The sequence below is a fragment of the Dreissena polymorpha genome, chromosome 3 (genome assembly GCF_020536995.1).
Source record: "Dreissena polymorpha isolate Duluth1 chromosome 3, UMN_Dpol_1.0, whole genome shotgun sequence".
NCBI lineage: Eukaryota > Metazoa > Mollusca > Bivalvia > Myida > Dreissenidae > Dreissena > Dreissena polymorpha.
In genome coordinates this window covers 109,688,210-109,703,970 of record NC_068357.1, presented here as the reverse complement: position 1 = coordinate 109,703,970, position 15,761 = coordinate 109,688,210, and the positions used below count along the sequence as shown (strand labels likewise).

Here is a 15,761-nt window from a genome sequence, read left to right as displayed (position 1 = left end):
TTTTTCGAATTAAATATAATTGGACAAATATTGCTAAGCTACGGTGGCACTAAGGTGACATCACCGCTCAAAAAAGACGGGAAAACAGAACTTTTGTTTTCCGCTAAACAAAAAGACGGGAAAACAGAACTTGTGTTTTCCGCTCCAAAAAAATGAACTCTGGGAAACACAAAATAAGTCTGTTTTCCCGTCTTTTTTTGAGACGGGAAAACACAATCGCTATATTGTGCGCACAAGATAATCGACCAATCAAAGAAATGGATTATATTGAGGGAACAAGATACTATCTTGTTTCCTCAAAATAATCAGCCAATGAAAACGTCCCTAGTATCCAGAAGTTTAAGCAGCGGTCACAGACAAATCTATCAAGGATAACACTACTTCTAAATTTAAAAGTCAGCTCCAATTCATTGAAACAGCCCCGAATGGATTCATCACGATCTGTCATTTTCACGAAATTTTAAACAACAGTGAATTTAATGGATGATCTAATGCTAGGATTCTGATTAGCCGATTAATTTGAGGGAACAAAATAATATAATCCGCGTCTGTGATTGACCGATTATCTTGTGCGCACAATATAGCGATTGTGTTTTCCCGTCTCCAAAAAAAGACGGGAAAACAGACTTATTTTGTGTTTCCCCGAGTTAATTTTTTTTAGCAGAAAACACAAGTTCTGTTTTCCCGTCATTTTGTTGTTTGGAGCGGTAAACACAAGTTCTGTTTTCCCGTCTTTTTTGAGCGGTGATGTCACCTTAGTGCCACCGTACTAAGCTGAACTAAATATTACCGGTAACTTTAATATTGATGCTCTCAGAATTTTTACCGTATTAATCTTTGTTTAGGGAAATTGAGACCCGACAACTTTTTTGTTTCGGAATAGAACACGTAATCAGCTATAATCTTGCAAGAATAATGTTTTAATACCGACGTTAATACAGCTATGATCATACTACCGTTTTCGGTTTGTTTTTAGGGGCCACCGGGATTGACTGTGACAAGGCTAACAAGGGTTTGTTCATGGGGCTGCTGGTGGCGGTTCTTACATTGATCGCGATCGCAACGTTCTTCGTCTTTGAAAACCGGATATCCGACTCCTCAACAGCGGTGCAGGTGTTCTACGTGACGGAAATCGCCCTGATGGTCGTGACTGGTGCGGGAATCATCTGGGGGTACGCGCGGCTGGCCACCTTGAAGTTTCTCCCCTCAAATTTCCTGTCAGTGGACTCGGTGCTGCTTATCGTCGCTCTTTCCGGCTCCTACATCTACCTGTTCTTCATCCTCATCTCTGTTCTCTCCAGCGGAGAGCTAGGAGGCGCCATCGGCATCCTGTCGGTGATCACAATCGTACTGGGGCTCGTCCAGATTACGCTGCAGATTGTCTTCATCCTGGACGGCCTTTGCCGCTGCGCAGAGAACGACGGTCAGATGGCCGACAAGCCCGGGCGCTCCGTCGTCACGTTCCTGCTCGTCTGCAATCTCGCCATGTGGGTCGTCAGCATGTTCGAGATCAAGAAGACGCAGGTGATCCTCATGCACGAGCGCTTCTATGGGATCCTCGCCTGGAACATCATCACGCACCTGTGCGTGCCGCTTATGATCTTCTTCCGGTTCCACTCGGCGATCTGCCTGTCGAAGATTTGGTACAACGCATACCAGAAAGAGAAGCTTACGTAACTCGCCTGAAAGCTCTACGGGTATGAATGTCGGACGTCGGCTAAAGGCAGCATGAATGATTAAGGTCCACTATTTCCTTTATTTTAATTTTGTCTCCGAACTTTCGCATTATGGACTTGGACTGTCTCAGGAAGGGAATCTACAATCCATAGGGCATTGACTCTGTCTCCATTTTCACATGTGAAAATATTTATATAAAAAACCTATTACTTCCAAATATCATTCACTACTCAAAATTAAATATGCCATTCTTTATTTCTGTGTATTTTACAAACGAAAGTGAATTTATGACTTAACGACAATGTAATATTGTATAAAGATGTATGTATACATGCGTTTTGAAAATACTGTACTAAGGTAACACCCCAAACTATTACGTACATTTTTACATGTAGTCCTATATATTTTATCTAAAGTGAATGTGGTGTAGTTAGTTAGTTGTTATAGAATGATGTAACGTTCTCTTGAATTAGTTCTCAATTTCAGGTGCATGGTTATATTTAAAGTAAAGTATAAAAAGAGTCTAGCATATGTGCGTAATAATTATCATTTTACAATTGATGTATGTTCTGTTTTGTATATGTACATGTATATTATATCTGTATGATATGTGTAATAAGTGCATCCATGACCAATGTATGTATACAGATTTTAGAGATTAGCATTATTGTACCGTCGCCGAATTTCTTCAACCATGTAGAACAACGATAAAAAAATAATACTTTGAGATGGCATGATTACTTATTGTACTTTTTATATTTTAAACAAAACCACTAACAATCGTCAGGAACACTTTAGCCTGAACAAAATTGGTGCACAATATGTCTTATTGTTTTCTAGTTTGTTTTATTTTTTAAATATAAGAAATAATATTTCAGATATTAAACATCAAAAAAGATTGATGAAATTTAATATATGTAACAATATTCAGTATCTTGTTTTTTTGTAGAAATACTTTTGCATTATTACACGTTCTATACATATTTTACATAACCTTCATTTGTAATTAGTTCAGTTGGTCATATAATACTTGTCATCATGTATTTATATTCATTTTCTTGTATTTTTATATCAATAACCATTGTCTCATATTTACAAAAACTACACTGTATATACAGATCATTTATCTTAATATCTTAGAAACCCGAGTGTAAACTGTCTCATATTTATATTTGTCAATTTGTATTATAATAATAATAAATGTCGTGACCAATAGGAGATCATCATTTTATACCAGATTCCAGTGGCGTCTGTACTGGAAATGACCAGAAATAGCTGGACTCGGTAAAATAAAGCGATTTGTACACGCCCCTTTTAAAAACGTCCTTATAATGGGAACAATCATGCGGGCGGGTTGCAGGAAATAATGTTTGGAGCATAACGTTGTCCAGTATGACTGAGTGTCATATAACTTGATATAAGTGATCAGCATGATGAAGCGTGCAAGAATCAGATCCCCTGGTCCAGGCCAATGTCAATTCAAGATAAAAGATCATATTTGTATTTGACACTTTGTCAGCAGAATAACTGTGTCAACCACGAATGGATTAAAAAATAAAATTTGGCAAAAGAGATCAGCATGAGTTGACGGAGTGTCGCGTTCAAGAACCAGGGCTGTCTGTTAAAAATGAAGGTTACATTTCTAGGTAAAGGATGAAAGTTGTTTTTGAACCTCCATCGTGCTTAGCAGGTTACCCCTCTATACGCCATATTCTTCAACCAATCTTGATGAAACTTGATCAGAATGTTTATCTTGATAATATATATGTCGAACTCGAACCCGGGACGCGTTTTCCATAAAACCAGTTCTAATCTAAGAAAAACATTGTTGCACCTCTATAGGCCACACGGATGATTCCATGTCGATGAAACTTGCTCATCATATTTATCTCGATAATAATCAGGCCGAGTTCGAATCTAGGTCACATGCGTTCAGCAACTCGGTCACCAGATCAAATCTTAGAAAAACATTGTAACAACTCTAATCACAAAATTAGTGAGTCAATATTGATAACCCTTTGTAAGAATGTTAATTTCTACACTTTCTCGGCTAAAATCGAATCTTGGTCGCGTACATCCAGAAACGAGGTAACCAAGTCAAATGTTAAAAATCAAAGCGCTGAAGACACTTCAATTGTTCGCTCGTTGAATGTATTTTAACATTACTTACAGCCACAGGACATTAAATTCGACTTTTTAACGTAGGCCAATCGACCGGCTACAAAAATTACAAACACCCATGTAATTTACCTTTAATTGTCTACAGTGGTGAGATTTTGAAAAAAAAAAACATCAAGGAGGAAAATGCCATTTATTAACAATCTCTCATAATTTTAGACAGGATTCACACAAACTCCATTTATGATTACTAAGATGAAAAAATCAACGTATATCTAAGTTTGCGCTAAAGAAAAATCAGTGAGTCTAACAAAGATTGAACCACAACATAATTCTAATAATAAATGTACAATTATAAATGAATTTGTATCAACGAGCATTGTATTAAATTCTAAATCAAACCACCTTAAAAATATTTAATATTTTTCGTCTGAAATTAAATGCTTCATTTAATTTATTTCCATTTCAGTGTTTTTTCATTACAGTAGACCCTCTGTAAACCGGACGGTCTGGGGACCGGCCTGATCGTCCGGTTTTCAGAGAGTTCCGGTTAACCAAGAGTAGGCATATTGCCGAAATATGAAAAAAACATATACATGTACATGTACCATGTGATTACTGTACTCATGTGATGTTCATGTTTAAAGTAGTATTTTTAAAAATGTGTTTTATTCGAGTAAAAGCAATAAACATTCCTTACTGACTTGTTTTGAGTCATCCCAAAGTGAGCGTGGTGCTTTATACATGTACGTACATGTACATGCGTACGTGATATTTGTCATATAGGCGAGTGAGTCTTGTTTGAGTTCGCTTTAAATAGCTCTGAATTAATTAAGTTGTATTTGTTACAAATAGGAAGCGCCAAACGTCATAGACAATTTTGACGAATTACGACACGCGATTTATTATTCAAGACATAACACATTTCACAAAACATACACGCACACACACGCAATAAAACAGCGTCATATTTTCAAGATTTTCATCATCTCAGCAAGTCTTGTCAAAACCTACACATGCGCGAAGTTCACGATTTCTTGAAAAAGTCCGAGATCACCCTCTGCTTCAGTGCACATTTCTGAAGAAGATTACAAGAAAGTGATCGTCGCAACGGCATGCATTAATTTTGTAATTAAATTGTTTATCATAAGCTTAATAAGACTATCGCGTCATTCACTTTTTTGTGTTGCCGCACGTCTATAATAGACATGCACAGTTTGTTTTACATTATTTAATTGGACTTCAATAGCGCGGTAACGACTTGACACCTTTATGGTATGTTTAATCCGATTATCGATAATTGCGCGAGCGGAATGTGTGACACCGCACGCGCCGCCGTTCTGACTAGGTATTGTAATTTAAACTCATCGGGCGTCTTGAGAATTTGGACCGTCCGGTTTACGTAATGTATTTTATGTTGAGAATGACGAAATTCAAGGATATATCCGTTCGGTTTCCGGTTTTGAAAGAGTTCGGTTTATACAACATTTTAACAAAGAAATAGAAGGGGAAAATACGGGACTGGCCCGACCGTTCGGAATCGGGAGATTTCCGGTATTCGGAGAGTCCGGTATTGGCAGAGTCTACTGTATCATGTACTGACATTAACGTGTAACTCCTCTACTCTCCCACCCGTCAAAAATATTTTTATGAACGTATCATCTTCTGCAATGTTTAAGTCGTAAATTAAAATATTGTTTTCAATAGTTTAAATGGGTCAATTCTTTCTCATCGTGTGCATTTATTCCGATTTACATTTTTCATCATAAAATACTACATGAACTGAATTGCACGTCTATATTTAGTTATAGCACCTTGTTGCCGCAAAACGCACTCTTTTCATGTGTGGAACTGGACAGACGATAGTAACAATGTCGCACTCTAATAAAAACACGTTTTTTTTAGATGCGTACGAAGAGACTTTGATTAGAAAATATTAACAAAATCGAAATATACATGTTCTGAAATTAAATTGCTACCGCGTAGATTCTTTAAAGATTGTTGTTTTCACAACTTACTCGCCATAAGGATTCAATTGCTCAACATTTGCTTTATCTGTTCATAAGTAACTACAGTTAAAAGTTGTTAGGATGAAGCCCGACATTGTATTTAATGTACTGTATTAATTGCCGTTTTATATTACGTAAATGGTAAAACTGTAATTATTTGTTAAACAATCTGCTGTAAACGCTGACTTTATTGACCGACCACCATCATCATCGCCACCACCGCTAAAATCACAAGCACCACCAGTACCAACACCATCACAATTGTCACCACCATCACCCCCATTACCATCACCACCATCCCCAATACCACCACTTCAATGACCATCACAAGCGTATCACAACCACCACCATCACAAATACCATCAACACCACCATAACAACTATCATTTCCATTACCATCATCGTCGTCATCGCCCACACCACCAGCATCACCACCACCATTCCAATCAGCATCACCACCATCACAACCTCCATCACCCTAAAAACTTTAATCAACACCTATATCTCCATCAACACCACCATCACCACCACCAATTCCATCACCACCACCACCAGAGCCACCCCAACAATCAGCAACAACATGACAATTAACCTCCACCATCACCACCATTACCATTTCAATTACCACCGATATCGCCACCATTACACAAGCACCACCACCACCGACATTACCACCATCACACCAGCTATGACCCCTCACCACTTCCATCAACATCACCATCACCATCATCGCCCTCCTTCACCACCATCACCACATTACCATCATTATCACGACCACAATCACTTTAACCATCACTACCACCACCATAACCATCACCAACACCATCATCATCATCACCACCACCATAACCACCACCATTTTCCCCATCATCACCACCATCACAATCACCACCACCATTACCACCATCACCACCGCCATCACCTTCAACACCAGCATCACCATCTCCATCACAATCACTACCACCATCATCGTCATCACAAACACCATCATAACCATCACCACTATTACACCACAACCATCACCATCACCACCATCATCACCACCTCCACCATCAACACCACCACAATCACCACCACCACTGTAACCACTATCACCATCACCATCACAACCATCTCCACCACCATCAACACCATCATCACCAATACCATCACATTCATCACCTTCATACCGCAATCATCACCAACACCAACACAATCATCACAACCATCCCCACCACCACCACAGTAACCACAATCAACAGCACCATCACCATTTCCTCAACCACCATCGCAATCATCATCATCTTGCAAATCATTATTTTCCTTGTTAATTTAACTGTATTTTCTTATAAAAAAGTTATCATACATGGACAAATAATTCATGTGTGTTTGTATTTAACGGGGTTTCTTACACATAAATATAAAACATATTATTCAGTCGCTGCAATTTCTTTAATATGGAACGATGTTCAGCCTTCATGGAACGGCTTAAATGAGAAATCTTCATGGCATCCGTAAACGTTGCGCCATACATCTCCAGCAGTTCAACCGGTTCGTGTTAGGGTCCCATCTGACACGAACTGGAAACTGACATAAAAATAAATTAAACGCTCCTTTAATGAAAATCAACTATTAGCGCTTTTTCTCCTTCTTCATATATTTACCCCCCACCGATTACAAACATTGAAAAGCAGATTAATGTATTTACACCTCATATAAATGCAAAAACTAGAAACGCGTACATATTAACGCTGTATTCTCTCTATTTAATACATGAACAATACCAACAATATATTTCCCAATCCCACAGAGTGGCAGGGTGAACGAAGTTTAACTATTATGAAAGTAAATATGTTTTCTCATAAATATATAACGAGATACATGATTTAATCAATTACTTAAGAAAAATGCCAACTAAAGATCATTTGAAAACATGATACTGCATTTGCTGCCAATATGTCCATTAAAGGATGTTTAAATGACATATTTACATATCACAGCTTTATATCGAATTCACTCACCTGAAAAAAAGGCAGGATTTAAAGTTCTCCCAACAATATTTGTGGTATTTACGTGTTTACATTATTTACATGATTCTGGCGATGACAAGATAACGTCAAGTGCACAGCTAAATAAAACCATACATAAGTAACCAATAAAAGAAGAAAACAGATAAATAAAATAAACACCTATTAGCGTATATAGAAAAATTAGGATACGTGCATTTGCAACAACAGATCAGAATTAACGTTATACTGCTGCAATGAAACAAGAAATACAATGATGCCAGACAGTACAAACTGCCTTTGGTAAACAGTATTGCTGTTGGAAAACAGAACGAAAACGCTATCGATTAGACTTGCTTTTCAGAGCTCAGGCTTGTTAACACTGTTAACGCTGACTTGGACTCGCTTTCGCACCATCGACCCACGTCAGTGTGTTTACGCTTGCGGGCAAAAAAGTATGTCCCTCGCTGTAAACTGAGGAGCCTTGCCCGAGTTTGAGCGTCATAAATGTTAAAACGTCCTAGCTCTATAAATCAAGTCGAATGGACAGTGTTGTCTGCCTGCAAACAAACAGCAGTAATGCTTACCGAAGAAAGTCAACAACAGTCTCACATCACAATTATCTCTTTAAGCATACCTGTATAACGTCATCTTTGACCTTTAAAAATGATATCACTTATCTTTGTATTAACAGCAATGGCTGAGATGACGGTCCATACTTCAGTCTGGTAAAGGTGACCTTCAGCGGTTGGCCATGAGGTATCGGAGCCCATGTAGAGTTCCTGCCCGTATCACTTTGCACGGACAGCTGTTGAACAGAAATATGTTAGAGATACCACCCATGACGTATATTGGATACAGACACAGAATTTGTCACCAATATTTTTATCCAAATATATTGATGAAATTGTAAAGTGTTCCAAATGACCATGTGCTATATTTTTTTCCAAACTAGTTGCAGATTAATAACATAAACACGTATTAGCATATATAGGTAAATTAAAATACGTCCATTTGCAATAAAAGATCAGAGTTTACGTTATACTGCTGAACTGAAAAAAAAAGAGATAAGATGATGCAAGACCTTACTTATTGCCTTTGGTAAACAGTATTGCTAGTGGAAAACGGAACGAACACGCTATCAATTAGACTTGATTTTCAGAGCTAAAGCGTTTTAACACTATTTACGCTGTCTCGGACTCGCTTTCGCACCATCGACCCACGTCAGTGTGTTTACGCTTGCGGGCAAAAAAGTGTGTCCCTCGCTGTAAACTGAGGAGCCTTGCCAAAGTTTGAGCGCTAACAATGTTATAACGTCCCAACTCTATAAATCAAGTCGAATGGACAGTGTTGTCTGACTGAATACCAACAGCAGTAATGCTTACCAAAGAAAGTCAACGACAATCTCACATCACAATTACCTCTTTAAGCATACCTGTCTAACATCATCTTTGACCTTTAAAAATGATATCACTTATCTTTGTATTAACAGCAATGGCAGAGATAACGGTCCATACTTCAGTCTGGTATATGTGACCTTCAGCAGTTGGCCATGGTGTGACGGAGCCCATTAAGATCCCAATGAACGGACAGCTGTTGAACAAAAATATGTTAGAGATACCACCCCTGACGTATATTGGATACAGACAAAGAATTTGTCACCAATATTTTTTTGTCAAAATCTATTGATTAAAGTTTAAAAGTGTTCCATCTGACGATTTGCTATATTTATTCCAAATTAGTTGCATCGCAAATCGATCCGTTAAAGTTCACATACACATTAAGGAGCTCATGTGAATGGTTTAATACCTATCTTTTTCATGGGGAATACAAAACACATACATTTGTATTTAGGTTATGCTTCTTTTCATTAATATCGTCAAGTTCTTTTAATACTTCGAGAAGTAAATAAGTAACCTAAAACTATTTTGTTTCAACAAGTTTTATATCTTAATTCTGTATTATTTTCAATTAACTAAAACACACCCTAAAAACGTATCTTTCTGACAAGCGACGTCTCAATTGCAAAGCACACACCGATACAGCATGCGTAACACAACTTCATATTTACCTTATTGGGTGAACTACACATCCATCCAATTCAATCTCCCGACAACCAATGGTCTAAACAATCAAGTTTCACACCTTACCATATCACCTGATCACATCTCAGAAAGGTGCAACACGCCATTAGAACAACTCAACAGACGAAGTGGTGGTACATATTTAACCCTTTACCACTTAGGAACGTATTTTGACGCATGTGCAGTCCCATAGAAAGCGAAATTAAATAAAAGACCTTTCTTACTAAATTCAAATTTAAAGGCTTCATTTCCAACCCTTAGATACAGATGAGCAGCAACCAGCATAAAATCTGAACAGACTGCGAGTTACTCACATAGGCATTTTTAATTTGCCTTTGAGTGGGAAATGGTAAATCGGGTGAAGATTTTATACGGTAAAAACATCGTCCGATTTCGAATAAGATCGTGTTGGCATCTAGTGGCAGGAACGGCACTGAGAAATGTTCAGTTATCATCTAGGTATCGGGCAAAGCCTGTGCAGACATCGGACGGCCACCTGTACAGAAATCAGAATTTAAATACGGCGGCATAAACTCGATTCCTCTTTCAGCGAATTCACTTTGCAATAATGTACACTCCTGCATAAGAAAGATCCTCTGGGTTAAAATCAAATCACAGGAACGCCATCCAGACATTTTTCGGTTCCCGCCGATCTCAACTCTCCTTGTTTCCGAGGTCAACCGTTCGATGCCCGCTTATAAATTTAAGCGAGCAAAAGATATACCGTTCCACGTATACAGCATAGCGGTTGTCCGAATAAACTTCCAATGCTCATATAAAACGAGATGTGTGTGCACTGTTTATCCCCATATTTATGTTATAGAGATAACTTAGGCAAAATAAAAACACATCTCTTTGTTGACGTTCTAAAAATATGATGGCAATGGTATAATGAGAACCAGTTCATAATATGGTTTATTCAAGATACATTAGACATTACTGTCCATGAGTACACATGTATGTTGAATATATTTATGCAAACAAAATGCATGCAAGTGGTCATCAATAAATACAAGTTCAATATAAAATAAAATTTGCAATCGCAATTATATTAAATAAATAGCGTTGGAATATCGAAGGCCTATCACACTAAGAATATAATTTCATGACGGAAATTCCCTTTACAAACCATTTTTGACACCATATACAAATCAAAATATACAATAAGATAATTGATGAAAAAAAAAAGAAATCTGCGAGCACTCGCTTCTACTCACGAAATAGGTAGTCTTAAATACAGCGCTGTTTACCCTTACTCTGATGTTGATGCATTACTTGCTACCCTAGTGGCTCACACGGTGTCAACCAGTCTCTTACCTTAACATCGGTATAGAACACTCGCGCGCTTTTTCGGCATAGCTGTTTTACCCAGCGTTTCACCTTAAATGAAATCTACATAACGCCAGCAGACACGAATGAATACATTCGAATATTTTAAAGGCTGATTCGAGAGAAATCACCTGAAATTTGTCTGCAACACTGTGTCTGTGATCAGCGTAAAGGATGTAACACTGTCCAATGTACGGAATTCCGGACTATTCTCTGCGTGTTCAAACGACACATAGACACAAATTGTGGCCCAGTTACAATTACGCGTTAAACTCCATACAGCAGAATTTCAGGGTCTGAACTCGGTCACTGAATCGTGAGGGAAAACATTATTGACTATCGATAAACACAGTTTTGCTTTCAACGTGAGAAAAAAAAACACTACAGAAATAGTATAATGTCACGTCAAGAGAAAATCGTTTAATTATCTAACCACAAATGTTGGCGTACTCGGTCAGCACGTCTGGAAAGCGTTTCTGAACGCATGAATAGGCTACCCTTATTTGCCAGTTTGCTGTATTTGCTTTTTTGAATTCAATTTTATATCGAAATGCATTGTGCTAAAATATGCCATTTACAACTCGCAATGAGATTTAAAAAGACCCGCGTAATGCAAAAATGGGTCTTATGCCATATGCGCCCATCATAGCTTTAGCCCATCCAGCCTGCTCATCTATCAGTCTGGTCAGGAGATACATAATAAGACCATAAAACATTAAGTGATTTTATAGCGGACAGCATCGCTTCTGACCAGACTACGCAAATGCAGAGGCTGGGCGTGAGCTACGCTGGCCGAAACGCCATAAGACCCATGTTCGCATGACGCGGCTATGAATGTGTGATTTGAATGTTTCGAAAGAAAACTGCTTGTTAGATATTAACATACGATATATTTCGATGGTGTAGAAATACACTCATAATAAGCCATGTGAGGACACATATGATGTGAACTCCCGTAGTTTAATTTGTATCTACTAACACTAATGTGTGGTTTGACTATAATAACACACATTTCATGCGGCGAATATGCGACTTACAAGTGAAAACACACACAAAATAGTTTAACTTTTGTTTTCAATTTAATTATTAAGAAACGAAAATTTCATTTTTTTTATTTCAAGGTCGGCATTTTCGCAACTCATATTCAACGTGTTATAAACTGAGAACAGTGAATATAAACAAGCTTAACATTATCCTATTGCGTTGTTTTCATCTGTGCAATTGAGAATACATGTGCAATTGCCGCAACCTGTTGAGAACAAAAGAACGTTTCCCAGACATATCAAATTTAACCCCGCTGTAGTAGCAAATACTACGCAACAGATGCGTGATAGTGTATTGGACTCTCGAAGCCTCAGACTATGAATTATGAATGACCTGTGCTGAGCAAAAATACCTTCGTGATTAAGACGCAGTAGATAGTGGACTATTTTAATCATGCATAAACATTCTCTTTTGCGATACGTTTATTTCTAATATTGTTTATTGATTCTTTTCTATATACGCTCCGTTAAAAAATAGTCCATTAAACACAATATTCACAGTATGTTTCCATTTGTGAATGAATAAAGTTGAAGAAGTCAAAACTCTTGCGTAAATTATACAACTCTTTCTCGGCGCGGATGTTGCAGTTAACATGTTTATCGTAGTTACGAAAACTGGCTTGAAACGCGCAATATTAACCTAAGTTGTTCGCAAGCGAACAACTAAAAACGTTATCACTTCAAATGCAACATATATGAAAATCTGCGTACAGTAACGTCAAAAACAAGGTCGCAAGTTCAAATCTTAGATCAACTTGTTTCCCATCTAGATGCCATATTCATGCCGTGAAGAATCTTGATCAGAATTTCTTGAAAATATCTTAAGAGTTCGAATCTGGGTGATGTACTATGGCGTACCATTTGTGTCAAAAGTCAACAAGATCTACTAGGTAAAAAGAGAAATCAAAGTCAAAATATGAAATACACTTCGAAGTATATATTTGTACGTCGAAGTACAATTTGTACTTCGATGTACGTGTTTGTACTTCGACGTAATTTTTTCTGAACAGCCAATCAAAACACCCGTCTCTTGAGCAGCTTTTACTTAAGATTTATTCATAAACAGTGTTTAAAATCTCTTTTTTATTTGAGGACAAAATGACTAAAAATATCAAAATTGAAAAAAAAGAAGTTTCAAGTATCTAATTCAATGAAATAGATAATTTACCAATTTGAAGAGGATTCAAGGTTACCTGTTTTAAAATTAAAATTATCAAGCATATTGTGAGTATTTGACTATGCGGGGCGGAGTATCACGGTCCAGCACACTACTGTGTAGGAAGTTCCCAACGGTAACCAAACAGTTACCAAACGATTACGGGATTAAAAATGTATAATAACCTCCCACGTTTGGTCGTATTTTGTGATAACCATTATTTGCCATAAGTCAGATGTTAATTCCGCCACGCCAGGTCAATAAATACAAACAATTTCTATGAGTTAGCGGTCGGTAGTCGCATAATTTGGTATAAATTAATAATAATGTTCAATGTCAAATATCTCTAAAAGCAACAGATGTAAGGCGTCTTCTGATTGGCTAACACTCGAGGGTCGGTAAAAACTGTACAACGAAGTACAATTTTGTACGTCTAAGTATACAAAAAATACTTCGACGTACATATTGTACATCGAAGTACATTTTTCTTTTTACTTAGTTGGTCTTGTTGACTTTCGACCCAAACTGTACGCCATACTGTACTTCCTTAAACAAGGCTACCAGGACAAATCTTAGAAAAACGACTTTATCATTCTAGAGGCCACATGGATGACTCAACGTGCGTAAAAAACTAGGTCATTAGATGAAATCGCAGGAAAACCTTGTTACCACTCTAAAAGAAACATGCATGACTTAATCTTGGTGAAACTTGTTTATAATATTGACTGTGTGAATATCTAGGCCAAGTTTGATTCCGAGGAAATGCGCGCAAAACTAGGTCACCAGGTCAAATACTATATCAATCTTCTTTCTAATTCAGAAACCACATTAAAGACTCAATCTTCATGAAACGTGGTCAACGTCGGAGTCAATATCAATGCCGACTTTGAATCTGGGTCCTTTACATCCAAAGACTAGGTCAACAGATCAAATCGTAGAAAAAAACCAATTACACTGATGACTCAATCTTGATGAAAATTTGTCATATATTGCAATGGACATTACATAAGCCGAGTTTATTTTGTTTCATTTGTATACAAAACTAGTTGGCCGAGTAAAATCTTACAAATAAAAATGTGTTACCACTCACGAGTCAATCTTAATGAAAATAAAATCTATGTTTGAATCTAGATAGTCGGATTAAAATCTAGTTCCAATCTTCGACAGTCTGTGTACCTTACACTCGGGTGTTCACTTCAGGCCATCGTGGCCCTCTTGTCAATAAGAAATCATCATAATAATAATTTAGTAAATTTGTTTGCGACACTCTGTCAGGATCATTACTTAGTCCAGCATGGGTGGATATTCCAATAACATTGCAAAAGCGATTTGCATGATCAGACGAACTGTCACTTTCAAGATCCAGGTTGCTTGGTCTAAGGTCAACGTCGCTAATCAAGGTCGAAACATACAAACGAGTAATTAGAGGATTTTGAAGAATTTCTTTTACAGTACATTAGAAGCATACTGAGTGTTGCACTATATAACCAAAGTCCTAAATTGAAAGCCAAGTTCACAATTAGAGGTCGACAGTAAATTAAAGAAATGAATTAAGACTTGTTCAAATCTTTTTACATGAAAAACAAATTTAGTTGTTCGCTTGCGAACAACTAAGGTTAGTACCACACGTTGCAAGTCGATCTGCTTTAACTATGCTACGAACGCATCTGAGGCTATTAAGCTGCTGATAAACACGTATAGTGGGATGTTGTGTAATCTCGTGCATAGTGCATGCTTCTATTGCTGTTTCTGGGAAACAGTCTTTTGTTCTCAACAGATAGTGGCGATCTTTTGTATTCACGGGTGCTTACAACGCAATAGTAGAAGGAAAAGTTTGTTTACATTCACAGTTCCCAATTAATAAAACGTTGAACATGAGTTCACCAATTACTACAGGTATTTTATAGAGAACAACAAAAATGCTTTATAATCGCTAAAACCGATTATAAAAAAACAACTAAAAATAACAAGTAATATCTTTATAAAAGGTAGTCGACTTTGAAATAAAGTTTGCAATTTACGTTTCTAAATAATTAAATTGAAAACAAAAAGTTTAACTATTGTGTTGGTTAACTTGTTAGTCACATATTCACCGCATAAAATGTGTGTTATCAAATTATCATTGTCAAACCACACATGAGTGTAAGTAGATAACAAGGGACAAAATTGTCACAAAACCAGGTTTTCAGTTGAAAAAAAGTCTGATAAAGGGAGACAAGTCAAAATGTGTATTGTTAACCCCCTTGTGTAAAATTGACATTGATTTCAATTAGAAAACAAAGGCAGTTTGTAAAACATGCATGCCCCCCATATGGGCTGTCAGTTGTAGTGGAATCCATTGTGTGAATACGTTTTTTGTC

The 15,761-nt window shown here is 37.2% G+C and overlaps 2 protein-coding genes across 2 annotated transcripts in view; one reads left to right on the top strand and one right to left on the bottom strand.

The window, feature by feature from the left end:
- Positions 1-2,884, top strand: part of LOC127870985 (proton channel OtopLc-like) — a 27,897-nt gene extending 25,013 nt beyond the window's left edge. The window contains exon 9 of the mRNA XM_052413596.1: positions 977-2,884. Coding sequence (XP_052269556.1) covers positions 977-1,677 — 701 coding nt within the window. The 3' untranslated portion in view covers positions 1,678-2,884. The remainder of the gene's footprint in view (positions 1-976) is intronic.
- A 3,107-nt stretch (positions 2,885-5,991) lies between these two features.
- On the bottom strand, positions 5,992-6,792 carry LOC127872491 (uncharacterized). Its single transcript, XM_052415820.1, has 2 exons — positions 6,706-6,792; positions 5,992-6,282 (listed from the first exon to the last, which is right to left on the bottom strand). The coding sequence occupies exons 1-2, from the start codon at positions 6,790-6,792 to the stop codon at positions 5,992-5,994; spliced, it is 378 nt and encodes a 125-aa protein (XP_052271780.1).
- Positions 6,793-15,761: the final 8,969 nt, after the last annotated feature.